At 46.5% G+C, this 26382-nt stretch overlaps 2 protein-coding genes across 3 annotated transcripts in view; one reads left to right on the top strand and one right to left on the bottom strand.

Moving 5' to 3' along the window:
• The window catches only part of zmynd19 (zinc finger MYND-type containing 19), a 21129-nt gene extending 9277 nt beyond the window's left edge, over window positions 1-11852 (bottom strand). Inside the window, exons 1-3 of one of the 2 annotated variants that reach the window (XM_033049456.1) lie at window positions 11780-11852; window positions 2363-2422; window positions 1070-1176 (exon numbers count right to left, since the gene is read on the bottom strand). In XM_033049456.1, coding sequence (XP_032905347.1) covers window positions 1070-1176; window positions 2363-2422; window positions 11780-11830 — 218 coding nt within the window. In that variant the 5' untranslated portion in view covers window positions 11831-11852. Of the gene's footprint in view, window positions 1-1069; window positions 1177-2362; window positions 2423-9438; window positions 9467-11779 lie in introns of those variants that run through there. The other variant, XM_033049457.1, reaches the window with a different exon arrangement.
• LOC116991063 lies at window positions 7918-26382 on the top strand. Its single transcript, XM_033049399.1, has 7 exons — window positions 7918-7985; window positions 16522-16969; window positions 17662-17711; window positions 18752-18837; window positions 23390-23489; window positions 24998-25114; window positions 26202-26382. The coding sequence occupies exons 2-7, from the start codon at window positions 16539-16541 to the stop codon at window positions 26330-26332; spliced, it is 915 nt and encodes a 304-aa protein (XP_032905290.1). The 5' UTR covers window positions 7918-7985; window positions 16522-16538; the 3' UTR covers window positions 26333-26382.

The raw sequence follows: 26382 nt of genomic DNA, 5'->3' as shown, positions 1-26382 counted from the left end.
TGGGATTTAGTTTGGCAGAATTACTTCCAAACCATCAGTCAACAACTATGATAGACACAAAATCTGGAGTAACTCAGCGGGACAGGCAGCATCTCTGGAGAGAAGGAGTGGGTGACGTTTCGGGTCGAGACCCTTCTTCAGACTGATGTCAGGGGAGTGGGCTGTATAGAGATAAAATGTAGTCGGACACAGTTAGACGGGTCGGAGAACTGGAATGGGGGAGGGAGTGGAGAGAGAGAGAAAGCAAGGGCTACTTGAAGTTCAAGAAGTCAATGTTCATACCGTTGGGGTGTAAGCTACCCAAGTGAAATACGAGGTGCTGTTCCTTCAATTTGCGCTGGGCCTCACTCTGACAATGGAGGAGGTTCAGGACGGAAAGGTCAGTGTGGGAATGGGAGGGGCAGTTAAAGTGTTGAGCAACCGGGGGATCAGGTAGGTTCAGGCAGACTGAGTGGAGGTATTCTATGCTTGCTCTCTCAGGACTGTGGTAGGTTTTATGTATATGCAGACAGAAAGGGGATCAATTTTCTGGCTTAGGATCTGTCAGAAGAGTTTTAAACACTCCACATACCATCCCAGTAATGAGGTGCTAGTTCTAGTTTCACAGCAAATCCTGACCTCTTACTAAACAAATCACCTTTGGGTTAATGCTAACGACATGAAGTATCTTTGACGCAATGAAATAATGACCGAAGATGCGGACTAAAGATTGAAGTATAGTTAGTATTTTAGGAAGGACCAGCAAAATTGGTGTGCAGCACTCTTAAACAAGAGAACAGCCACATGTACAAATTTAAGCAAGATTCCAGCATCTACAATCTTGTGTCCACATTTCCAAGCTGGTGGCCAATACTAATCAAGGAGGGATTGTGTGTGCATTGGAAGATGTAGAGGCTTCGGAAAGATATGGATAAGCATCAAGCAACACTATCATTACTGTGGCATCATTGAAGCATGCCCTCAACAAAGACTCAAAGGAGGACTTGTCACCCTTCATACAGCAGATCAAGAGGCAACTTCTTGGCTAAAGGACTTTGCATTCGCTAAATAAAATTACTGTGGTACTCACCAGAGCAGCTCATGCAAAGGTCGCCCAGAGCCTCTTCGTTTGCTGATGTCAAACGCATACGCAAATATTTTTGCACCATTTCCATCAGCATCAATTTCCATCCGAGCCTGTTAGGAAAAGCATATAAAAGTTTACAAATAATTTTATAGAACCAGGAGAAAACCTTCTGCCTAGAAACCCATCCACTATTCAAATAGGTTCCAAATAATTCAATCGCTAGGTTTTTCCAGGCGATCTAGGACCAATCAGAAATGTTCATGGCTTCCTTAAATGTAGGCAAAATTTTAGTCGAACCAGAAATCGTGACATCCTGCAAACAATTTCTTGTTCGACTACAAAACGAGTGACTACTGAATTCAGTCACATCGACAACACGCATGTTCTCAAAAGACAAAACCAGGAGTTATTTTTTCCATCCAAATGCAAATTCTGGTATTCCAATGCCAGCTTACTTGGCCGAAGTGAACCAGTTACGAACCCCGACTCACACAGAAATTCTCTCAAGCCAATTGCGCATATTTGAAGACAATATCAGGTGTATACGGATAAATTCATCACACATTGTTCACTTTATAACCTTGCAAGATAATTCAAGCTGTGTCTCTGAAATAATAAAATCTAATACCAAACACAAATAATTATGTAACCACATTTAATACTTCAAAAAACACAAAAGATCTTGCCCAAGTTGGCGAAACACCTTGAAGAAGGGTCTTGACCCGAAACATCACATATTCCCTTTCTCCAGAGATGCTGCCTGACCCAGAGTTACTCCAGCATTTTGTGTCTATCTTTGAGGAAACATTCACTGCCATAACATGAGCTAATGGGTGAGTATCTGCGATGGCAACTGCCTGCTGAAAGAAAGCCTTAGCAGAAATTCAATCTAAAATGTTGGCACATCTTTCAGGGTATCCCACTCGAAGCAAGATAGCCAACAACCAGACATGGATTCCAGTGAAATGAGACAGAAACCCATTGGTCAGCTTTGTAAGGGGCAGTGAATCATCCAGTTGATGGAAAGTTATATTTCTCGATCAAATCATTTGTTTGGCCATATGATCTGCAAACAGGTGCAACTACAAAGTGGGTTTAGATTTTGCCCCCTTCCTAGTTGAAATAATAGCAATCGCAAAATAAAGGAGCCAAGCAGTGGAATGGAATTCACATTTAGGAGCAGCTGATCTTTAGGGCAATTCTGACACTGCTCTATTAATAGTTATCTATTGTATTAACAGTGAAAGTAATTTAAATGCAAGTTACATTTCTCAGTGTTTTCACATGCCTGCTTACCTCAAAGGTATAATTCTCCACCATTGGGATGTCTTGCTCATCTATCAGTGTGTATTTAGTCTGAAAATGAAAAACAATACTGTTAGGTAAATTTTTTTGTTAAGAACGGCTATTAGAAATATTAGTTTGTTGCACATAGAGAAAATCTGCACACCATCTCATAATAGAACAGCACTTTTGGGGAAGATAAGCAGTGTTTGCATGTATTTCTGAGTGAAGCCTTGCCCAACAGAAAATTGGGCTGGGTATGAGATGCCGTGAGTCAACCCAACACTGAGACATGCACAATTTATCTGGGGAATAATGAAGATGACGTAAAGGAACTGCAGATGCTGGTTATACAACGAAGATGGGCGACGTTTCTGAAGAAAGTTCTCAATCTGAAACGTCATAATTTCCTTCTCTCCAGAGATGCTGGGTGTCCCACTGAATTATTCCAGTATTTTGTGTCTCTCTTCAGTGACGTGAAGATTTTTAAACGCCACATTCTCATTTTATCTTCCCAGATTTTAAATTCGATTAATAGTATCTGCCACCCACAGCACAAGTTGACAGTGAAGTCCTCGGTGCCCTATTGCAGGACCAAGCTTGATCGTGATACTTGGTTTAATCAAGCCACTCTAAAGCTCGAGTCCCATGGGTTGTCAACACCACCCCTTCCTGATTTATATGTGCCCTATCCTATCATTTTTGAATGATAGGCTCACCAAGCCAGTCTATGCAAAAAGATAGCAAATCACACTTGTACATTCCTAAACCATGGACCACTCAACTTTATTTATTTTTGCTGACCTCAGATTTCATAACTTGAACACATATTTAATTCAATCCAAATTTAGGCAGTAGAGCTACAATAGATGTGTAGGAAGGAATTGCAGATGCTTATATAAACCGAAGATAGACACAAAAAGCTGGAGATTGAATCAAATATGTGTTCAAGTTACTTTATGTTCTTCTTGCCTCTCTCCCTTCTTGAACAGCAGTGTAACATTTCAAATGTTCCAGTCTTCTGGAACCACTCCTGATTCTAATGATTATTGAAAGATCTCTACTAATGCCTTCACAATCTCTAAAGCCACCTCTTTCAGACAATAGGTGCAGGAGTAGGCCATTCGGCCCTTCGAGCCAGCACCGCCATTCAATGTGATCATGGCTGATTATCCACAATCAGTGCCCCGTTCCTGCCTTCTCACCATATCCCTAAGAACTCTATCTAACTTTCTTTTGAATGCATCAAGTGAATCGGCCTCCACTGTGTTCTGTGGCAGAGAATTCCACAAATTTACAACTCTCTGTGTGAAAAAGTAATATATTCTGTAACAAACCCAGATTTGGAGGGACAGGAGCCCTTCTCCCACTCCCGTTCTGTGTTTAGGAACAAACGACAACATTCCAAAAGCCATTTGGATTACTTTCCAAACTATAGAGGACTCGCATGACCTTTGGACTTTCTTCAACTCATTATCTTAAAAACTTTTGTCTATCCCTTTCAGGTTCAAGATAGATAACATTACATTTGCTATAAATGCATCAGTTATTCCAATTCCTTAGTATCTCTAATTTAATACTTTCTTCAACACGGCTTATAAAGGCATCCATCTTTGTTTTATTTTCCAATTTGAGATGCAGTTTACTATTCCATTATCCGTGCTAAAAAACGGATTAAAGCAATGAATGAGGGATCCCACATGGTACATAGTTGAGTAACTGCCCATTTCCCTCTCTTCAAAAAGCACAAGATTCATCAGTTGATCAATTTTAAATGTATCGCTGATCAACTGAAACATTTCAAGATGTTCACTCCCTATTATTAAATATAATCTGTAGTAATTTTCCAAGCAACAGATGTTGGACTAATGGATCTGATATTTCCCTGGTTTCCCTTTCACCTTTCTGAGATAGCAGAGTGATCCTTATTAATGGAATGATTCACACATTGAGAGAACTTTGTAGATGCTCTGGGTCCAAAGTTCTCATTTACTTCCATTAAAATCCAGAGATTTAAACCATCTGGTCCTGGGATATGCCACTCTTTAGTGCCATTAACACCATCGTTATTCTTCTGTTTATTAAATTTGGCAAACATGTGCCTCAATTCCAGCAATTTTCTTGTAAAAATATTTATTTCATCCTGAGCATTGGTAAACTTTGTTTGATATAAATACTGAACTAAGTATCCCGTGTGTTCACCAATTCCCTAATTCCATTTACATCATTACTGCTAATTATTTTTAAGATAATTATCACCCCTTTTAATTCAAAAAGCAGTTCTAATATTTTATGTTTGTTCTTCTTAGACTCTCTTCTGAGTCTTGTCCTATTCTTAAGTCACTTAGATATACACTAGTTTTTGGCCTTGTCAGTTTAGTTTATTGTCACATGTACCGAGGTACAGTGAAAAGCTTTTGTCGCGTGCTAACCAGTCAGCAGAAAAACAATACATAGAAACAAGATGCAAGAGTAGGCCATTCGAGCCAGCACCGCCATTCAATATGATCATGGCTGATCATTCAAAATCAGTACTGGGCAGTGGACGGCGCGACTTTCGTCAGTAGCGGCCTCTGCAGTCCGTCTGCGTTTTTATTATTTTATGTCTATGTTTTTATGTAGTTTTTGTTATTTTTTGTTGGGGTATGTGTGTGGGGGGGTGGGGGTGGTGTGGGGGGGGGAGGGGGTAACTTTTAAATCTCTCCCTGCACGGGAGACCCGACCTTTTCTTTGTCGGGTCTCCGTTGTCGTTGGGGCTGCAACGAGGAGCGGCCTCCAACAGGAAGACCGGGGGCTGTGGTGCCGACTACTCACCTCACCGTCGCGGAGCTGGCCGAGTCCAGAGCGGGTGGAGCTGTGGTGGACGCTGCTGCGGCCCGACCTCCGGAGACTCGGTGGCTGCAACTGCGGGTTTGGCGGACAGTGACACCGGGAGCCCGCGGGTCCCTGGGGGGAGACCGCTTTTCGGGGCTTCCGCAACGGCGACTTCTCCCGCCCGAGTTGCGGGGTTGAAGAGCTCCTGGAGCGGGGCCTTACACCATCGCCCCGCGCGGCTTGGAATGGTCGCGGGACTGCGAGCGCCCGCCGGGGGCTCTAACACCAAGACCCGGTGCGCGACCTTGCATCACCCGGCGTGGCTTTAATGGCCACGGGACAATCGCCATCGCCCGCCGGGGGCTTTGACTTTGACTCTGACATGGGGGGGGAGTGCAGTGGAGAGATAAGTTTTTTTGGCCTTCCATCACAGCAATGTGATGGATGTTTATGTAAATTATGTTGTGTCTTGGGTCTATTTGTTTGTAATGTATGGCTGCAGAAACGGCATTTCGTTTGGACCTCAAGGGGTCCAAATGACAATAAATTGAATTGTATTGTATTGTATTGTATTGGAGGCCAAAATCACTGGATGGATTTAAGAGAGAGTTAGATAGAGCTCTAGGGGCTCGTGGAATCAAGGGATATGGGGAGAAGGCAGGCACGGGTTATTGATTGGGGATGATCAGCCATGATCGCAATGAATGGCGGTGCTGGCTCGAAGGGCCGAATGGCCTCTTCCTGCACCTATTTTCCATGTTTCAAGCATAACCTCCCCATTCTTGCACTCACTGCCCCAATTAATGAAAGCCAGAATACCATTTGCCTTCTTAACCACAATATCTACCTACGCTGCCACCTTCAAGGGTCTTCAGACTTCAATACTCCCAAGGACTTAAGCACTCAAGGTGTCTGTTCTACTCATTAGTAGAGCCAGGATGTTTAGGCACTAAAAAACTCTGAAATAGGCAGGCAAAAAGGCATAATAAAATTACAAAAAAGGCACGAAAAAGGCATTTATGACAAAAAAGGCATTTATTTCCACCACCTAAATACGGTCAAAAATAATAATATAAAGGTATACTTCATTAAATGACCCAAGTTGCCTGATTGCACATAATTACTAGCATTTTTTTCAAATTATTTGGTGTTAAATTATGCCGTCCGTCAGACAGAATATGCTTCAGTTGTGAAAAACCTCTTTCTAACCCCAGCTGAGGTCACTGGTGCATGCTCGAAACAAGCTACCGACTTTATATTCATGTTGATATCTTGTGTATTACAACTACCTTTGGGAACTTTAGCTATGTTTTGTATTTATTCAAGATCTTTGTAAGCTAAAATCACTCTCTCACATTTTCCGTGTATGTCTTTACCTACATCACCAGGAACTTTATGAATATCGTCAGTCATTTTGGTGAAAACCTGCAAGTTTTGCCACATTTCTCAAGGGAAGTGATAGCTTGTGGGAAGTTTTCAAAATTGGAAGCAATAAACACAAGATCGCGGTGGAGGGACTTTTTCTGCACGATTTCACTGATGATCCTGACTGCAGCAGATTCTTCTTCACAACAGTTGACGATTTATTTTATCTTTTCAAAATTTGCAGCATAGTAGAGTACAACAGAGAGCCATGTACCCCACCTAGTCAAAACAGTCTGAGGAGGTAGCGGAATCTCGGGTGCCATTTCCTTGAACAACTGCACACGTGACGGTACTCTGAGGATATTCTTGACATTGGAAACTAGGCGATCGACATTTGGAAACAAGGTACGTATGTGCTTGGCCATTCTATGAAGTCCTTGAGGTAAGCTAATGCAACATTTTGGGGAATAAAACTTTAAGTCACCAACAGAAGAGTATTCTCGTGTTTTATACCTTCTCGCCAAAGTACAGCAAGTGAAGATGTAAACAACTGAGCAATAGTTGAGCTGATGGACTTCTCCAATACTTCTGTCAACAAATACTCCTTTGATGGTTGACCTGCCTCCAGTGTACCGATGACCACATTGGCACATATCTCCCCACAGCATCAGTTGTCTCGCCTATTGATATCCATATTTTGTTGCAGCTTCATCTCTAACTTTCTGCACAGCAATGTTGAGGTTGCTGTCAACACAATTTTTCCGTAATGATGATTCGCTTGGTATATGTTCCTCTGCCCAATTCTCTAAAAAACCTCTGAGAGATTTGTTTTCCAATTTCCACAGTCTAATTCCAGCATCAATGAATGCCTTGCACAGATCACTGGAAAACTCGGATTTGCGACTGGAGCCAGCAGTAAATGTAGTGAGGAGACAAGCTTGGGTATTTCGCTTGGGTAGTCTACACCCAGCGGTATCAACATTGATTTCTCTAATTTTAGATAGCTCGTCTTCTTCCCCCCCCCCCCCCCCCCAGCTCTCCTACTAGTCCTACTGTCTCCGCTTCTTTTTTTTTTTTTTACGCCCACCCCCCCACCAGTCTGAAGAAGGGTTTCGATCCGAAACGTCGCCTATTCCTTCTCTCAAGTTTCTCCAGCATTTTTTTGTCTACCTTCGATTTTTCCAGCATCTGGATTTCTTGTGCTGTGCGATTAAATGGCCACTGTAAATTACCCCTTATCTTGTTAAATGTCAAAAAAAATCAAAAGATATTGACAGCCACGTGACAGAGAATAAATTACAGTATTAACGGAAAATAAGGGGAGAATATGATTAATAGGAATGCTGTGTTGGGAATCTGATGGGCAAAATCATCTTTTTCCAGGTTGCCATGCCAATAGCACCTGCAACACTGGCAAGATGGATCCCAAGGACATGATGTGGCCACGGACAGTGAGGTACTGTACAATGTATAGCATGATAGGACACACTGGTAGACTACTGCCTTAGTGCGAGAGCTGAGTTTGGGCTTCCTGAATACGGAATCCTGACAACGGCCACTGCCCATGCTGAAATTGTATTCCCCCTGGGGCATGTAGATTTTCTCGGGGAGCTCAAATTTCCTCCAACATTCCAAAGACATGCAGGTTTGTAGGTTAATTGCCCCTAATGTATACGATGAGAAAGTAGGATAACATAGAACTAGTGTATGGGTGATCGATTTGGACTGTTTCCAGGCTGTATCTCTAAACTAAACTATGGATGCCTAGTGCAAGAGAAAGTGCTTACTCAAGGCATCAGAAAGTGCAGATTAACCTTCATTTGTAAAGTCAGCTTATCCTTCCATTTGTCCGTATTATTTACAACATTTTTCTGCCTAAAGGACCACTCAAAGTACAACGTGTTCTCAAAATGGCACAGTTGCATATGCCAGGCTTTGTACCACCTCAGCTTTCTCTTCCCTACTACAATCAATTAGCCTGACCTGAAACTTCACTTATCCATTTCCTTCACAGATGCTGTCTGACCTGCTGAGTTGGTCCAGCGCTGTGTTTTGCTGGAAACACACAACAGGTCCGACAGCATCTGCAGAAAGAGAATCTATTCACATTTCGAGTCAATGTTAAGGTGTCAATTCTGACAGATACTGCCTGGTGACTGCTTTAAATATTTACTTTTTGTTCTCATTGTGGAAATCAGATGTCACATTAAAGATCTGCAGCAATTTTGCACAGCACCGTGTTTGCACTGTGGGCAACTCATTGGTGCAGCGGTAGAGTTGCTACTCTACAGTGCCAGAGACCCCGGTTCGACTCTACAGGTGCTGCAGGTACAGTTTCTACGTTCTCCCTGTGACTGTAGATAGACACAAAAAGCTAGAGTAACTCAGCGGGACAGGCAGCATCCCTGGAGAGAAGGAATGCCGCATCCCTGGAGAGAAGGATTGAGTGACATTTCGGGTCGAGACTGACTAATTTCTAAGTTTAACTGAATCACTGAATGGAGAACACTAAACATATAAAAACTGTTTTAAGACCACCACCAAGAACATCATAAGAACAGAATAAAACATTTAGAAACTGGTTAGGCTTACAGAGGCAATCTCATCCCATGCAAGATGCTCAGACCTGTACCAAGGCAATGGTCATCCAGAGCCAGAATACAGGACCAGGTGCCAAGCAGTTCTAGAGACATTCGGCAAACATAGAAAACAGATGCAGGAGTAGGCCATTCGGCCCCTCGAGCCAGCACCGCCATTCAATATCATGGCTGATCATCCAAAATCAGTACCCCGTTCCTGCTTTTCCCCCATATCCCTCGATCCCCTTAACCCTAGGAGCTAAATCTAACTCTCTTGAAACCACAGCAGAGGCAGCAAAACCAGAGTTGAAACTCCTTTTGTATACTTACTTTTCATGAGATGCTGCCTGACCCCGAGTCACGACAGCATTGTGTGCCTATCTGGTGTAAACCAGCATTTGCAGTTCCTTGTGTTCAAAAGGGAACTGCAGATGCTGCAATATCGAAGGTACACAAAATTGCTGGGGAAACTCAGCGGGTGCAGCAGCATCTATGGAGCGAAGGAAATAGGCGACATTTCGGGCCGAAACCCTTCTTCAGACTGATGGGGGGTGGGGAAAGAAAGAAGGAAAAGGGGAGGAGGAGGAGGAGCCCGAGGGCGGGCGGATGGGAGGGTGGGAGGAGACAGCTAGAGGGTTAAGGAAGGGGAGGAGACAGCACGGGCTAGCCAAATTGGGAGAATTCAATGTGTTCGGCGAAACGATCGCCCAACCTACGCTTGGTCTCACCGATGTAAATCAGCTGACATCTAGAGCAGCGGATGCAGTAGATGAGGTTGGAGGAGATACAGGTGAACCTTTGACTGCTTGGGACCTTGAATGGAGTCGAGGGGGGAGGTGAAGGGACGTCCCTCTGGTCCTCACCTTTCACCCCACCAGCCGGCAAATACAACACATAATCCTCCGCCATTTCCGCCACCTCCAACGTGACCCCACCACTCGCCACATCTTCCCATCTCCCCCCATGTCTGCCTTCCGCAAAGACCGCTCCCTCCGCAACTCCCTCGTCAATTCTTCCCACCCGCACCACCCCCTCCCCGGGCACTTTCCGTCGCAACCGCAAGAAATGCAACACCTGTCCCTTCACCACCCCCCTCGACTCCATTCAAGGTCCCAAGCAGTCGTTCCAGGTGCGACAAAGGTTCACCTGTATCTCCTCCAACCTCATCTACTGCATCCGCTGCTCTAGATGTCAGCTGATTTACATCGGTGAGACCAAGCGTAGGTTGGGCGATCGTTTCGCCGAACACCTCCGCTCAGTCCGCAATAACCTACCTGACCTCCCGGTGGCTCAGCACTTCAACTCCCCCTCCCATTCCCAATCCGACCTCTCTGTCCTGGGTCTCCTCCATTGCCAGAGTGAGCAACAGCGGAAATTGGAGGAACAGCACCTCATATTCCGTCTGGGGACCTTGCGTCCTTATGGCATTAACATTGAATTCTCCCAATTTGGCTAGCCCGTGCTGTCTCCTCCCCTTCCTTAACCCTCTAGCTGTCTCCTCCCACCCTCCCATCCGCCCGCCCTCGGGCTCCTCCTCCTCCTCCCCTTTTCCTTCTTTCTTTCCCCACCCCCCATCAGTCTGAAGAAGGGTTTCGGCCCGAAACGTCGCCTATTTCCTTCGCTCCATAGATGCTGCTGCACCCGCTGAGTTTCCCCAGCAATTTTGTGTACCTTTGCAGTTCCTTGTTATTACCTCGATCTAAGCTCCAGAGTGGATGAAGTTAGAACCGGCAAGATAGACACAAAATGGTGAGACGGGTGAAGAAGGGTCTCGACCCGAAACGTCACCCATTCTTTCTCCCCAGAGATGTTGGCCGCCCCGCTGAGTTACTCCAGCTTTTTGTGTCTACCCTGGGTCTAGTAGAGCAGAAGCTGCAGTCCCTTGAGCGGGCAGGCAGCGGCCAGAGCTCACACGCAAACAAGCACGTTGTGTGGAAGGTACACAAAATTGCTGGGGGAACTCAGCGGGTGCAGCAGCATCTATGGAGCGAAGGAAATAGGCGACGTTTCGGGCCGAAACCCTTCTTCAGATTTCCTTCGCTCCATAGATGCTGCTGCACCCGCTGAGTTCCCCCAGCAATTTTGTGTACCTTCGATATTCCAGCATCTGCAGTTCCCTTTTGAACACGTTGTGTGGAAGCCGGGGCAGCGGGCGGCTGGAGGAGGGCGGGGCAGAGGCAAGACATGTGCTCCCAGACCCACACCTCGACCCGGCCACCTGAAATGGCGGGCAGCCGCCCCTTCACACCGGGCAGAGGCAGCATGTGGCCGGGCAGCGTTAGCGTCAGCCTGGCGGCTGGGGAAGGGGAAAGACAGACAGACACAGCGCTCGGCCGCCAGCCTGTTCCCGTGGGGAGAAGCCACATGGCGGAGGGAGCACGAACATGGCCACCGGGGAGGGAGAGAGAGAGAGACGCCGGCACCGGGGAGGGAGGCCACATGGCGAGGGCCGAGGTGCCGCCCAGTGAGTGGGTGAGGGACGGAGGGCGCCGCTCTCCCGCCCTTCTTACCTCAGCGCCCGGCCGGCCCCTCTCCCTCCCTCCCTCTTCAGTCCCCCTTGGCCGGCGTCCCTCAGCCGCTCACCCTGCCGCCCCGCCTCAGCCCTAGACCGGCCGCCGCTGCCGCTGCCGTTGTCCCCTCTCTCTCCCTCTCCCACCCCCCCGGTGCTCACCTTGCCGGCCGCCCGGCCGAGCCGCACGATGCCCAGCTTGAAGTCCGACATGGCGCTTCCCCGCCCCGCCCCCCCAGCCCCACGCGCGCGCGCGAGAGCGAGCACACGGACACACGCGCGCGCGAGAGCGAGCACACACACGGACTCCTCCCGCCCGCGCGCGCGCGCCCCCGCCCACACCCGGCCCCGCAAACCCCTTCCGGAGCGCCCGCGAGGTCACGCCCCGCCGAAGCCAATCGTGCCCCGTCACGCGGGGCAACCGTTGCCAAGGTGACGTCAGTTTCGCGGGAAGCTTCCCAGGTGGGTGCGGGTTGTCCCGCCGGCGTCCGCCTTCGAATCACCTGCATCAGACCACACCACACTGTCCTATATATATATTGGATTGGATTCAATTTATTGTCATTGCACTTTTCAGAGCAACGAAATGGTTTAGCCTGCAGTCATAACATAGAATAAATAACAAACACTCAACACAGTTTAAAGTCCCAAAGTCATTGTCTCTTCCCTCCTTGCTCTCCCTCTGCGCTGAGGCAATCCAAGCCTCCGATGTTGCGACCCCGCCGGGTGATATATATATATATATATAAATAGATATAAAAATAAAATGTATGTATGTTTTCACACAGAGAGTGGTGAATCTCTGGAACTCTCTGCCACAGAGGGTAGTCGAGGCCAGTTCATTGGCTATATTTAAGAGGGAGTTAGATGTGGCCCTTGTGGCTAAGGGGATCAGAGGGTATGGAGAGAAGGCAGGTACGGGATACTGAGTTGGATGATCAGCCATGATCATATTGAATGGCGGTGCAGGCTCGAAGGGCCGAATGGCCTACTCCTGCACCTAATTTCTATGTTTCTATAGATATATACATTTATATACACACACTTGAAGAGTCTGAAGAAGGGTCCCGACATGAAACATCAACAATCCCTTCTCTTTAGCGATGCTGCCTGACCCGTTGAGTTACTCTAGCACTTTGCGTCTATCTATTCCTGTTCTAACATTGAATAAGATTTCGAAGAAAATTGCTTGCAAGAAACCTTGTCTCCCTGCCTTCCAGGGCTGATATGGTTATTGAAGATCTTTGACTTTAATGAAGATCTTTCACTCCATTACATTCAGTGATGGAGGCCACATGTAACAGTGGTGCAACGGTAGAGCTGCTGCCTCACAGCGCTAGTGTTCCAGGTTCGATCTTGACTATGAGTTCTGTCAGTGTGCAGTTTGGCCATTCTCCCAGGGATCGCGTGGGTTTTCTCTGGATTTGTTTAGAGATATAGCACGGAAACAGGCCCTTCAGCCCACTAATTCCACGCCGACCACCGATCCCTGTACACTAGGACTATCCTACACACTAGGGACAATTTACGATCTTTACTGAAGCCAATTTAACCTACAAACCTGTACGTCTTTGGAGTGTGGGAGGAAACCGGAGCTCCCTGAGGAAACCCACGCAGCAACTCTACAGCTGCGCCACCATGCTGCTCCGGTTTACTCCCACATTCCACAGATGTGCAGGTTAATTGGCTTCTGTAAATTGCTCCTCGTGCACAGGAAGAGGATGCGAAAGTGGGATAACATCGAACTAATGTGAACGGACGATCGATGGTCAGTGTGAACTGGGTGGGCCGAAGGGCCTGTTTCCATGCTGTATTTCTAAATTAAACTAAACTAAACCCCTCCCCCTGCCTTTTGTGACATGGGTCTGTCTCACTGATGACCTTGATCAAGCTTGTCATCTGTGAACAGGTTCAACGCAGCTTCACTTGAACTTTTGTGTATTGCTAAAACTGTCTTCCTGCAACAAATGACGTAAGTCTCCACATGTTTGTGTGTAGAATTGATGAATGTGCATGTTTGTTGTCGAATTATAGAGAGATACGGCACAGAAACAGGCCCTTCGGCCCACCACGTCCATACAGGCAGATTTAGATCAGTTTAACTTGGCATCATGTTCGGCACAAACATTGTGGGCTGAAGGGCCCGTTCCTGTGCTGTACTGTTCTATGTGCAGGAAGGAACTGCAGATAAACCAAAGATAGACACAAAAAGCTGGAGTAGCTCTGCGGGTCAGACTGAAGAAGGGTCTTGACTCGAAGTGTCACCTATTCCTTTTCTCTGTCGATGCTGCCTGACCCGCTGAATTACTCCAACTTTTTTGTATCTATCTTCTGTACTGTTCTGTGTACCTGAGAGTTAGGCCATCGATAGTGGTTGCATTTAACTTGAGTTCACATAAACTTTTCACAAGTTTTGTTATTTAAACATGTATGTATTGAATGTGAGCCAGCATTTGTTGCCCATTCTTAATTATCCCTGAGAAGGTGGTGGTAAGTTGCCATCTGGAACCACTGCAGACACTGATGCTTTGGTTGACTTGTTCCCCCTGGGGAATAATGGATGGATGAGGAGAGGGATGTGGCATCCAAGGAAGGAGATGGCTGGAGGCCCTCAGCAGCTTGGGACTTGCTCCGGTTTCCTCCCACACTCCGAAGACGTACAAGTTTGTAGGTTAATTGGCTTCAGTAAAGATTGTAAATTGTTTCTAGTGTGTAGGATAGCGCTAGTGTACAGGGATCGATGGTCGGCACAGAATCAGTGGGCTGAAGAGCCTGCTTCCATGCTGTATCTCTAAACAAATCCAGAGAAAACCCACGCGATCACAGGGAGAATGTGCAACCTGCACACAGACAGAACTCGTAGTCAGGATCGAACCTGGGACTCTAGTCGCTGCACCACCATTACATGCGGCACTGCTCATATGCCAGGCTTTGTCCCATCCCAGCTTTCTCTTCCCTACTACAATCAATCAGCCTGACCAGAAACTTCACTTATCCGTTTCCTTCACAGACACTGTCCGACCCGCTGAGTTAGTCCAGCAAAGATAGACACAAAATGCTGGAGTAACTCAGCAGGACAGGCAGCATCTGTGGATGGAATGTGAAGGACTGGGTGACGATTCGGGTCGAGACCCTTCTCCAGTGCTGTGTTTTGCTGGAAACACTCAACAGGTCAGACGGCACCCATAGAAAAAGAAACATTTCACATTTTGGGTCAATGTTAAATTGTCAATGACGTCCAAGGAAGGACAAGGCAAGAGCCTCTAGACGGTTTGACGGCAACCGCCTGGCAATTGCCTGGAACAGGTAGAGAGTGAGGAATTTGAACATGGCGCCAAAACATGGCACCTCCTGCATGCGGCTCTGTAGAGTATTCCTGTACATTTGCTGATGTGTAGTAATACTCTTCTGGACTGTTTGTAAGGAAAATAATTTCACTGTGTGGGAAGGAACTCCAGATGCTAGTTTACACCGAAGGTAGACACAAAATGCTGGAGTAATTCAGTGAGACAGGCAGCATCTCTGGAGAGAAGGAATGGGTGACGTTTCTGATCGAGACCCGAGAGAAGGAAACATAGAGATAAGGAAGTGTAAGGTGTGAGAACGATACACCAAAGGGGACGTAGATCAAGTAGAATAGATCACTGTTAGCTGAAGAAAAGGTGACAACGAGGCATGCAATCAGTAAAATTTAATAAGGAGGACAGAAAATCTAGTTGGAAAACTTGAATGGGGGAGGGATGGAGAAAGAGTGAAAGCAAGGGTTACTTGAAGTAAGAGATGTCTATGTTCATACTGCTGGGGTGTAAACTACCCGAGCTAAATATGAGATGCTGTTCTTCCAATTTGCGCTGGGCCTCATTCTGACAATGGAGGAGGCCCAGGACAGAAAGGTCAGTGTGGGAACGGGTGGGGGAGTCAAAGTGTTTAGCAACCCATTTACTGTGTTAACAATGAACATACGTGACAATAAAGAGCACTATTGACTTTAATAATTATTTCTAATTAATCAAAAAAGTTAAATGTGCTTTAAAAAAAATGTTTCTTTCGACTAATCTTTTTCAAAATAATTTTTAAATTGTTTGTACTTTCACTATCTCCCCGTAATGCGTCTGTTCAGGAGAGAGATTGAGACTTATGGACAGAGCCGAGAGTGCAGGTAAGCCAGTGTATCTCTAAACAAATCCAGAGAAAGCCCACGCGATCACAGGGAGATCGTTTACCTACACAGTGAGTGAATGATTTCAAGGCACCGGCCAGATTAATGCCACTCCAGCCCCAAACAATGTTCATGTTTCATTTCAGTGAACTTTCATCAAACCTGTTTTTTTTCTCCACTTTGCATTTGCACCTCCTCCAACCTCATCTACTGTCTCCGCTGTTCCAGGTGTGGGCTCCTAGCGGCGAGACCAAGCGCAGGTTTGCTGAACACCTCCACTCAGTCCGCCTAAGCCTATGCGATCTCCCAGTTGCTCAACACTTTAACTCCCCTTCCCATTCTGTCCTGGGCCTCCTTCACTGTCAGAGTGAGGTCCAGAGCAAACTGGAGGAACAGCACCTCATATTTTTCTTGAACAGCTTACACCCCAACAGTATGAATATTGATTTATCTAACTTCAGGTAACCCTTGCTTTCCATCTCTCTCCGTCCCTCCCCCATCCTAGTTCTCCAACTAGTTTCATTGTCCTCCTCATTAATTTTACTGATTGTATGCCTCGTTGTCACCTCCCCCATAACTAACAAGGAACCATTCTCCATACTCTTGATCATGGTCTGCTTTGATCTGACTCAGTCTGAAGAAAGGTCTTGACATAGATACATAGACAACACTGTGCAAAGGAAGGTGTATGTTATTGCACGTGCTGTGAATGGCTAATGTTCGCATTGCTTGTTTGCCTCTCCAGTGACAGCCAACTCAAGGATGAAGGTGGTGATTAATCTTCCCAGAACTGAGTCTTCATTTGAAGACTTCACCCAGGGAAGATCCAGGGACATCAAGCCGCACGTTGGCGGTAGGGGCTCGTATTTGCACATGGCCTTAAATAAAGAGGAACATGCTTTGGATGAAGATGGCGCCAAAGGCGACGCAGCTCCACCCACCCTGAAGAAACCGCGGCGGAAGGTATCTTTCATGGACGTAGACCCCATGAAAGGAGATGAGCCTCCTAGGACCATCGTCCCTGGTTGTGAGCAGGTGAACAAAGCCAATAAGGTGCAGCAACTGGCAAAGCCACAGACTCGGCATCTCCCGGATGGACCACTCCGTAACGTACCGCCAAACATTGCCGGCTGTGACAAGCCGACGGATCCGAACCAACTTCTCAATGTCCAGCGCCTCCAGTTGGGATCAAGGTACAATGACAATGAGTGACCTTCAAAGTGTGTCGGAGTGACTTGGTTTAGTTTATTAGTGTCACGTGTACCGAGGTGCAGTGGAAAACCTCACTGTCACGTGCTATCCGGTCAGCGAAAAGACTATATATGATCACAATCAAGCCGTCCACTGTAAAGGGGCGGCACGGTGGAGCAGCAGAATAGTTGCTGCCTCACAGCGCCAGAGACCCGGGTTCCATTCTGACCACAGGCGCTGTCGGCACGTAGTTTGTACGTTCTCCCTGTGAGCACGTGAGTTTTCTCCGGGTGCTCCGGTTACCTCCCACATTCCAAAGACGTGCAGATTTGTAGGATAATTGATCTCAGAATGTTGTAAAAAATTTGTCCTTAGTTGTGAGTAGGTTAGATCATTGGTTGGTGCGGACTTGATGGGTCTAGTGGCCTGTATTCCACCCAGTATCTCTATAGCCTAAAGTTTAAATAAAGGGCATACCAGTTTCCAAAAACATTATTGACATTGTAGGTGCCGACATTAATGCACATCTTAGTTCATAAGATATTTTTAAGTTCACAACTTGGTCTTTCTATTCACCATTCTGCTTTTAGCGAATCATATTAGAAACAAAACTGAACTATTTTTAAATGCAAGTTGTGAAAACAAATCTCTCTAATTCTAAAGCAGTGACTTGATTTTTTTTCTTTGGTCTTAGGCGAGAAGCGAATGGGAACCTCAATCCTGTCCCCCTGTCTAAACCAGTCAGTGAGTATACCAGAAGCAGACCAGGGGATGGGTGGGTGGTCTTGGGTCGGTGAAGGCTGCAAAGTCCAATTGTATTTATTGTGGCGACACAGTAGTGTAGCAGGTAGAGCCGCTGCCTCAAGGCGCCAGAGATCCGGGTCCAATCCTGACCTCGGGTGCTGTCCGTGTGGAGTTTGCACACTCTCTCTGTCCCCACGTAGGTTTCCTCCGGGTCTTCCGGTTTCCTCCCACGTCCCAAAGACGTGCGGGTTTGCAGGTTAACTGGCTCTCTGTAAATTGCCCCTTACTGTATGTGGAGTGGATGAGAATGTGGGATAACATAGAACTTAACGTGAACGGCCACCAATCTTTCACCATTTAGCTTCACCTTTTTACCAATGTGAATGTCACCTTTTTCCGTATTAATTCATTGATTACAATTACTTTACCTTATTATTTTATTACATTGTTGTCACGTGTACTTGGTAAAGTGAAATTATTTGCTTTGCATACAGTATACAAATAATTGCTTCATAAAGGGCACTGACAAAGTTACAAACAGTATTCAATATCGTCCCGATGGTCGCTCTTCCATATAGTCCCGATAGTCGCTCATCTCACCCTCACCCTCACCCACATACACTCCCACCCCCACCACCTCTTTCACCCCCTCCCCCCACACCCACTACCACCCCACCCCCCCCCTTTCACCCCCACCCCCCCCTTTCACCCCCACCTCCACCGCCCCCCACCTGAAATCCATTTTCCTGCACCAACCACAGATCTTTCTTTCCCCGTCCTCCCTCACTCCCATGCTGGGTATCTCTTTGTCAAATTTTGACGGTGGAGATAGATAGGTTTTTGATTGGTACGGGTGTCAGGGGTTACGGGAGAAGGCAGGAGAATGGGTTGAGAGGGAGAGATAGGTCAGCCATGATTGAATGGCGGAGTAGACTCGATGGTGCCGATTGGCCTAATTCTGCTCCTAGAACTGATGAACTTCCATCATTCTCCACGTAGATGAAGCAGACGGCCTGACAATGTGAATGTATTTATTCCAGGGGTTGGGAGTCAAGCATCGTGGCAGTGGGACCTGCATCAACCCCGCGACCCTTTTATGAGGAAGATACCCAATGTCACTGTGAAGGTGGGTGCCCAAAATCCCATCACATTTGCAATAAAAACAACCTTTACCCGGTATAGTCTTTAGCCTGTGTAAGAAGGAACTGCAGTTGTTGCTTTAAACTAAAGATGGACACAAAAAGCTGCAGTAACTCAGCAGGACAGGCAGCATCTCCGGAGAGAAGGAATGGGTGACATTTCGGGTCGAGACCCTTCTTCTGACCAGATCTGAATCGTCACCCATTCCCTCTCTCCTGAGATGCTGTCTGACCCGCTGAGTTACTCCAGCTTTTGGTGCCTATATTCTTTCATCTGCTACCTATCTTCATCTGCAGCTACTTTGTGTGTATGTCCACACCCGGATTACAGACCCCAGCTCCCTTGTTGCTAGTGGAAGTCTCTACAACACACACACCAAAACAAACGTTTATTCCTCCTCTGTGAATTGTTTCAATGAAATGAACATCCCATGCCAGCTGTATTTTCTTTTTTTAATGCACTTTAATTGTGATTATAAATAATTTTCTTTCAGTTCCAGTATATTTCACTTTACTGATCCCCATTGAGTTTGCACCCAAAACACAAACATGTTTAGTTCAGGAAGGAACTGCAGATGCTGGTTTAATCCGAAGATAGACACAAAAAGCTGGAGCAACTCAGCGGGACTGGCAGCATCTCTGGAGAGAGGCATTCTGAAGTAATAGGGCCTCGACCCGAAATGTCACCCATTCCTTCTCTCCAGAGATGCTGCCTGTCCCACTAAGTTACTCCGGCTTTTTGTGTCTATCTTCAACATATTTAGTTTAGTTTAGTTTATTGTCACGAGCACCGAGGTACAGTGAAAAGGTTTTGTTGTAGAAACCTAGAAAAATAGGTGCAGGAGGAGGCCATTCAGCCCTTCGAGCCATTACAACCATTCAATATGATCATGGCTGATCATCCAGAATCAGTACCCTGTTCCTGCTTTCTCCCCATATCCCTTGATTCCCTTAGCCCTAAGATCTATATGCAACTCTCTCTTGAATACATTAGTTACTAGTGTCTGAGGAAAGGTTTGTGTGCTATCCAGTCAGCGGAAAGACAATACATGACTATAATCGAGCCATTGGCAGTGTACAGATACATGATTTCCTTCCTGTACTCCGTCCCATCATCATTTGCTTTACTTGCCCACAATTGTGGTGTCGTGCGTGGATTTGTAAATTGGATTAGGTTAGTACATGGCTGCAGAGTGGTGGGTGTACAATGAGTAAAGAAGGGGACAGAGAAGGCAACGTTGCGGAGTTCCCGCGTGGAGGATTATCGTGGAGGTGTAGAGACACCAAACATTGTGAATAAACGCTTTCTTTATTCCGGCATTATAGGTTAGATATACATGCACGTTTATTCCTCTAACACAAAGGTAATCGTTGCTGCTGCGAGGATGTTGCCTCGTGGGCTCAAGCTGAGCTCCTGACACTCACACGAAGAAAGAAGAAGAGGAAGTGAGAGGGGGAAGGTTGACCCGGGGTTCGTTAAATACTAAGGCACACCTACATACCCCGTGACAATTCCTTCCCGCCATTACCCAGTCACGTCACCCTATCCCCGACTGCCAAGAGTTCGTGTAGCAAGTGGTCCAACCACCGGGTGGTGCCACAGAGGATGTTCAGTCTGAAGAAGGGTTTTGGCCCGAAACGTTGCCTATTTCCTTCGCTCCATAGATGCTGCTGCACCTGCTGAGTTTCTCCAGCACTTTTTGTCTACGTTCGATTTTCCAGCATCTGCAGTCCCCTCTCCTCACTGGTTGTGGTCTGTTTGGTCAGTAAGTCGAGGATCCAGTAGCAGGAATGAGTGCTGACACCAGGTCCCACATGTTTGGTGATTGAGTAATACGGATATTTACTATAGATTATGAAATGAGCATTGGCAGCTGAATAATAGGGTGGCATAACTGGTAGAGCTGCTGCCCCACAATGCCACCAACCTGAGTTCAATGCTGACCTCTTGTGCCTAATTCTGATGCTATGTCATATGGCCTTTTGGTCTGGTTTGTATCTAATCTGATCTGTACTTTATCAACCCTGGGAGATTGTAATGGGACGGTTTAGAGGGAACTTTACACAGGCATTTACCTGTGAAGTGCCAAGGAGCTATTGAAGGGGGAGTGTGGAGAGGGCAATATTGAGAGAACTATACTCTGTGAATCTAACTCATGAGCGCAGCGGTAGAGTTGCTGCCCTTCAGCACTTTCAGTGCCAGAGACCCGGGTTCCAACCCGACTACAGGTGCTGTCTTGTCTGTGCAGAGTTTGTACGTTCTCCCCGTGACAGCGTCAGTTTTCTCCGAGATCTTCAGTTTCCTCCCACACTCCAAAGACGTGCAGGTTTGTAGGTTAATTGGCTTGGTGTATGTGTAAATTGTCCCTAGTGTGTGTAGGATAGTGTTAGTGTGCGGGGATCGCTGGTCGCCGCGAACTCGGTGGGCCGAAGGGTCTGTTCTGTGCTGTATCTCTAATCTAAACTAAATTACACTTTATACCTGCAACATGCCTGTTTGATGAAGCAGCATGGAGTGAACTTAACTTTGTATCCAACCCCTGTTATACTTAGGAAGACACAAAATACTGGAGTAACTCAGCAGGACAGGCAGCATCTCTGGAGACAAGGAATGGGTGACGTTTCGGGTCAAGACCCTTCTTCTGCCTGTCCCGTTGAGTTACTCCAGCAATTTGTGTCTACCTTCGATTTAAACCAGCATCAGCAGTTTTTTCCTGCACACCCTGTTATACTTATACGGGCACTGATAACAGTGAAGAGGCAGCTTCATTTTGGTTCTAATTCCCACAGTTTAGTTGAGTTTAGTTTATTCTCACGTGTACCGAGGTACAGTGAAAAGCTTTTGTTGCGCGCTAACCAGTCAGCGGAAAGACAACACATGATTACAATCGAGCCATTCACAGTGTACAGATACATGATAAGGGAATAAAGTTTAGTGCAAGGTAAAGCCTGTAAAGTCCAATCAAAGATAGTCCAAGGGTCTCCAATGAGGTAGATAGTAGTTCAGGACCGCTCTCTGGTTGTGGGAGGATGGTTCAGTTGCCTGATAACAGCTGGGGAGAAACTGTCCCTGAATCTAGAGGTGTGCGTTTTCACACTTCTGTAGCTTTTGCCCAATAGGAGAGGGGAGAAGAGGGAGTGGCCGGGGTGCGACTGGTCCTTGATTATGCTGCTGGCCAATACTGACAGTACAATACTGATTGGGATAAATATTGTCTGCTGGGAAATTTTAATTTAGTTAAGATTAGTTTGTTATTATTGTCACGTGTACCGAGGTCCAGCGAAAAGCTTTTTTGTTGCGTGCTGTCCAGTCAGCAGAAAGACTATACATGATTACAATCGAGCCGTCCACAGTGTACAGAATAAGGATATAGGGAACAACATTCAGTACAAGGTAAAGTCTGATTAATAATAGTTGAAAAGGTCTCCAATGAGGTAGATAGCAATTCAGGACCACTCTCTAGTTTGTGAGAGGATGGTTCAGTTGCCTGATAACAGCTGGGAAGAAACTGTCCCTGAATCTGGACATAAGCATTTTCATACTTCTCTACCTGGTTATTTGTTTGTTTATTTGTTTATTTATTGAGTATGCGTGCATGTGTATATATACACACCAAACCCTTTTTCACCATTATGTACCATGTTTACATATTCTGTTGTGCTGCAGCAAGTAAGAATTTCATTATCTTATCAGGGAATATGATTCTCTCTCTTTCAAGAGAGAGCTAAATAGGGCTCTTAAAAATAGCGGAGTCAGGGGATATGGGGAGAAGGCAGGAACGGGGTACTGATTGGGGATGATCATCCATGATTACATTGAATGGCGGTGCTGGCTCGAAGGGCCGAATGGCCTACTCCTGCACCTATTGTCTATTGTCTATTAATAAAACACTCTCGACTCTTGCCTGATGGGAGAAGAGGGTGAGACTGGTCCTTGATTATGCTGCTGGCCTGCCCAAGGTATTGTGAGGTGTTGATGGAGTCAATGGAAGGGAGATTGGTTTGTGTGATGGTCAAGGTGGGTTTTGAAATTATGTCTGAGCACTCGAATAGTGAAAGGCCTGGATAGAGTGGATGTGGAGAGGATGTTTCCACCAGTAAATTTCATTGTCCTATCTGGGACACATGACAATAAACTCTCTTGAATCTTGAATCGTGTAAGTGAGTCCAGGACCAGAGGTCACAGCCTCAGAATAAAAGGTTGTACCTTTAGGAAGGAGTTGAGGAGGAATTTCTTCAGTCAGACGGTGGTGAATCTGTGGAATTCGTTGCCAGAGACGGCTGTGGAGGCCAAGTCAATGGATATTTATAAGGCAGAGATAAATAGATTCTTGATTAGTGCAGGTGTTGGGGATTAGGGGGGGAAGGCAGGAGAATGGGGTGGGAGGGAGAGATAGATCAGTCATGATTGAATGGTGGAGTAGACTTGATGGGCTGATTGTCCTGCCTCTGCTCATAGAACTTCTGACCATGAGCACGCCATTGGTGTTTGCGGGGTACTGTGGTAACTAAAGGCAGCTTTGTTTCTCCCTCCTGTAGTGGGTGAGCGCATCGTGTTACCCCCGGCAACCACTGCTCATCCCGCAGCAGCTGGCCAGCCCACTGTACCCACGCTACGCCATGGGGCAACAGATTCACGGTAAGGCGAAACCCTCGGGAAAACAATGTTGCCCCCGAGATATTACTGCATCTGCAAACGACAACATCATCACGTTCCTCCACTGACCTACTTTAGTTTAGAATAGAAAAGAATAGAATGCCATTTTATTGTCACTATACACATGTACAATGAGATTACAAGCAGCTCCTACTCAGTGCAGACATGTAATTAGTGCAAAAAACAAAACACAAAACAAAGGGGGTGGGGGATAAGGTGCACAGTTCTGCAGCGCTATATACATATCTATAAAAAGACAATGGATGAATAGAGTGAATAAATAGGATTCCTATATACAGTATGGGTTATTGCACATATTTAAAAAAAGATTCCAGTTACAGTACAAATTACAGTAGGTGGATAGATGGAAGTCCGGGGGTTAGGCTGTGAAGTCAGTACATGTGTGAGTTCAGGGAGGTTATGGGTTTTGGAAAGCAACTGTTCTTGAGTCTGTTTGTCCTTGTTCTGATGCACCTATAGCGCCTCCCTGAGGGCAGCAGGTCGAACAGGGATGGGGCTGTCCTTGATGATGTTCTTCGCCCTGCTGAGGCAGCGGGAGGTGTAAATGTCCATCAGGGAGGGGAGAGGGCAGCCAATGATCTTCTGTGCTGCCCTAACTACCCTCTGAAGCCTCTCCCTGTCTGCCATGGTGCAGCTGCCGTACCATGCTGTAATGCAGTATGTCAGCAGGCTCTCGATGGACGAGCGGTAGAAGGTCAGCAGCAGGTTGGAGTCCAGGTTGTGCTTCCTGAGGACCCTCAGGAAGTGCAGCCGCTGCTGAGCCTTCTTGATGACCGCTGTCGTGTTGTCTGTCCAGGAGATGTCAGCGGAGATGAGGACGCCGAGAAACCGGAAGGTGTAGACCCTCTCCACACACTCGCCGTCGATGTATAGGGGGGCTAAGTCGGTGCTGTGCCTCCTGAAGTCGACAATGAGCTCTTTTGTTTTCTTGGTTTAGAGATACAGCGCGGAAACAGGCCCTTCGGCCCACCAGGTCCGTGCTGACCTGGGACTGCCAACTATTAACACTATCCCACACACACACACACACACAATAGGGCAATTTTCATATTGATACCAACCCAATTAACCTACACAAAAATGCTGGATAAGCTCAGCGGGTGCAGCAGCATCTATGGAGCGAAGGAAATAGGCAACGTTTCGGGCCGAAACCCTTCCGGGTTTCGGCCCGAAACGTCGCCTATTTCCTTCGCTCCATAGATGCTGCTGCACCCGCTGAGTTTCTCCAGCATTTTTGTGTACCTTCGATCTTCCAGCATCTGCAGTTCCTTCTTGAACAATTAACCTACATACCTGTACGTCTTTGGAGTGTGGGAGAAAACCAAATATTCACATGGCTGGGTTGCCAGCATACACTAACCCTAAACCTAATGATTCCGTGCTGCTTCTCTATAACAGTGACTCTTATGTTCCCCCTGTCACAAACTGCACTCTGGGTCAACAAGGTCTTTGTTTGTTTTCCAAATCAGCCTACTATCCTCGTGCGCCACTGATGTACAACCTGGTCCCAATCGAGCAGCTGCCGATGCAGCCTCCTGTCCCTCACACCATGGGGCAGCGCTTGCCACGGATCTGGAACAGAGCAGGTAAACACGCCAGCATCACGCGTCATGTGGGTCTCAGCGATCAGAGACTCCGTGTACATGCACATTACATACATGGTCTCTGTACATGCCCATTACATACATGATCTGTACATGCCCATTACATACATGATCTCGGTACATGCACATTACATGTATGGATTCTGCATATAAGAACTCTGCATACATGGACATCAATGTGTGTAATGATATGCTGCACATGTTTTACAACACTGTGGTTGCAAGTGTTATTTTCTACGCTGTTGTCTGCTGGGGCAACAGCATTAGTGCAAAAAACAACAAGAAGCTGGTCAAACTGGTTAAACGAGCTAGCTCAGTGCTGGAGGGGAGAGTAGACTCTGGGATGGATGTGCTTGAGAGGCGTATGAGGTACAAGGTGCAGGTCATCCCGAAAAACCCCGGGCATCACCTCCATGTAATTCTGGAGAGTCAAAAGAGCACTCGGAACAACAACCGGCTCCTCTCCCTGCCCTGTAGAACGGAGCGGTTCAGGAGATCCTTCACCCCTGCAGCCATTAGATTTTATAATTCGGACCGCTAGGCTGTAGGGGGATGCATTTTGCAATTTTTAATTTTTAATTGTTAATTATTGGTCTTTTTAAGTATTTATTGCTCTCAGGTAGTGTCCACATTGTATTCTATGTATTTTCTGTCTGCGTTCGTTTTGAATCTGTGGGTTTGTTGGTTGGGGGATATTATTATTATTATTATTATTATTATTATTATTATTATTATTATTATTATTATTATTATTATTATTATTATTATTATTATCACATACATAATCTCTGTGTACAAGGACATTCAAGTTAAAGTGTTTGGTATAACGGGGACATGGAGTTGGCCAAGGCGGACCGAGCGTAGGTGTTATGCCCCAGTCTGCACTTGACTTGCCGATATATATTCAGTGAAACGATCGCCCAGTCTGCGTACGTTACACTTGTGTCGTGCTGTACTTGCGCCAGTGACGCAGGGAAGGTGCTGGGGAAACTGCAAGCGTTGACCACAGCAGACGCCTGGAGTGTGTGTTGCTCTGGAACCACTGTGACTTGTCATGTTGTTGTTTCAGGAGCACCACTGAGACCATGTGCCTACCCCATGGACAGGCCCCCATCCATCATGAGCTGTCCTGGCTACATGAACACGGGGCCAAGCAGTGAGGATCGACCAGACATGGAAACATCCACAACCTTCTTGTAAATCCCAGCACACTGACTGACTGACATGCCTGAGGACCTTAATCCAGGAAC

Source organism: Amblyraja radiata, chromosome 32 (genome assembly GCF_010909765.2).
Source record: "Amblyraja radiata isolate CabotCenter1 chromosome 32, sAmbRad1.1.pri, whole genome shotgun sequence".
NCBI classification, from domain to species: domain Eukaryota; kingdom Metazoa; phylum Chordata; class Chondrichthyes; order Rajiformes; family Rajidae; genus Amblyraja; species Amblyraja radiata.
The sequence above is the reverse complement of the archived record's forward strand: the minus strand, read 5'-3'. Positions and strand labels throughout refer to the sequence as shown.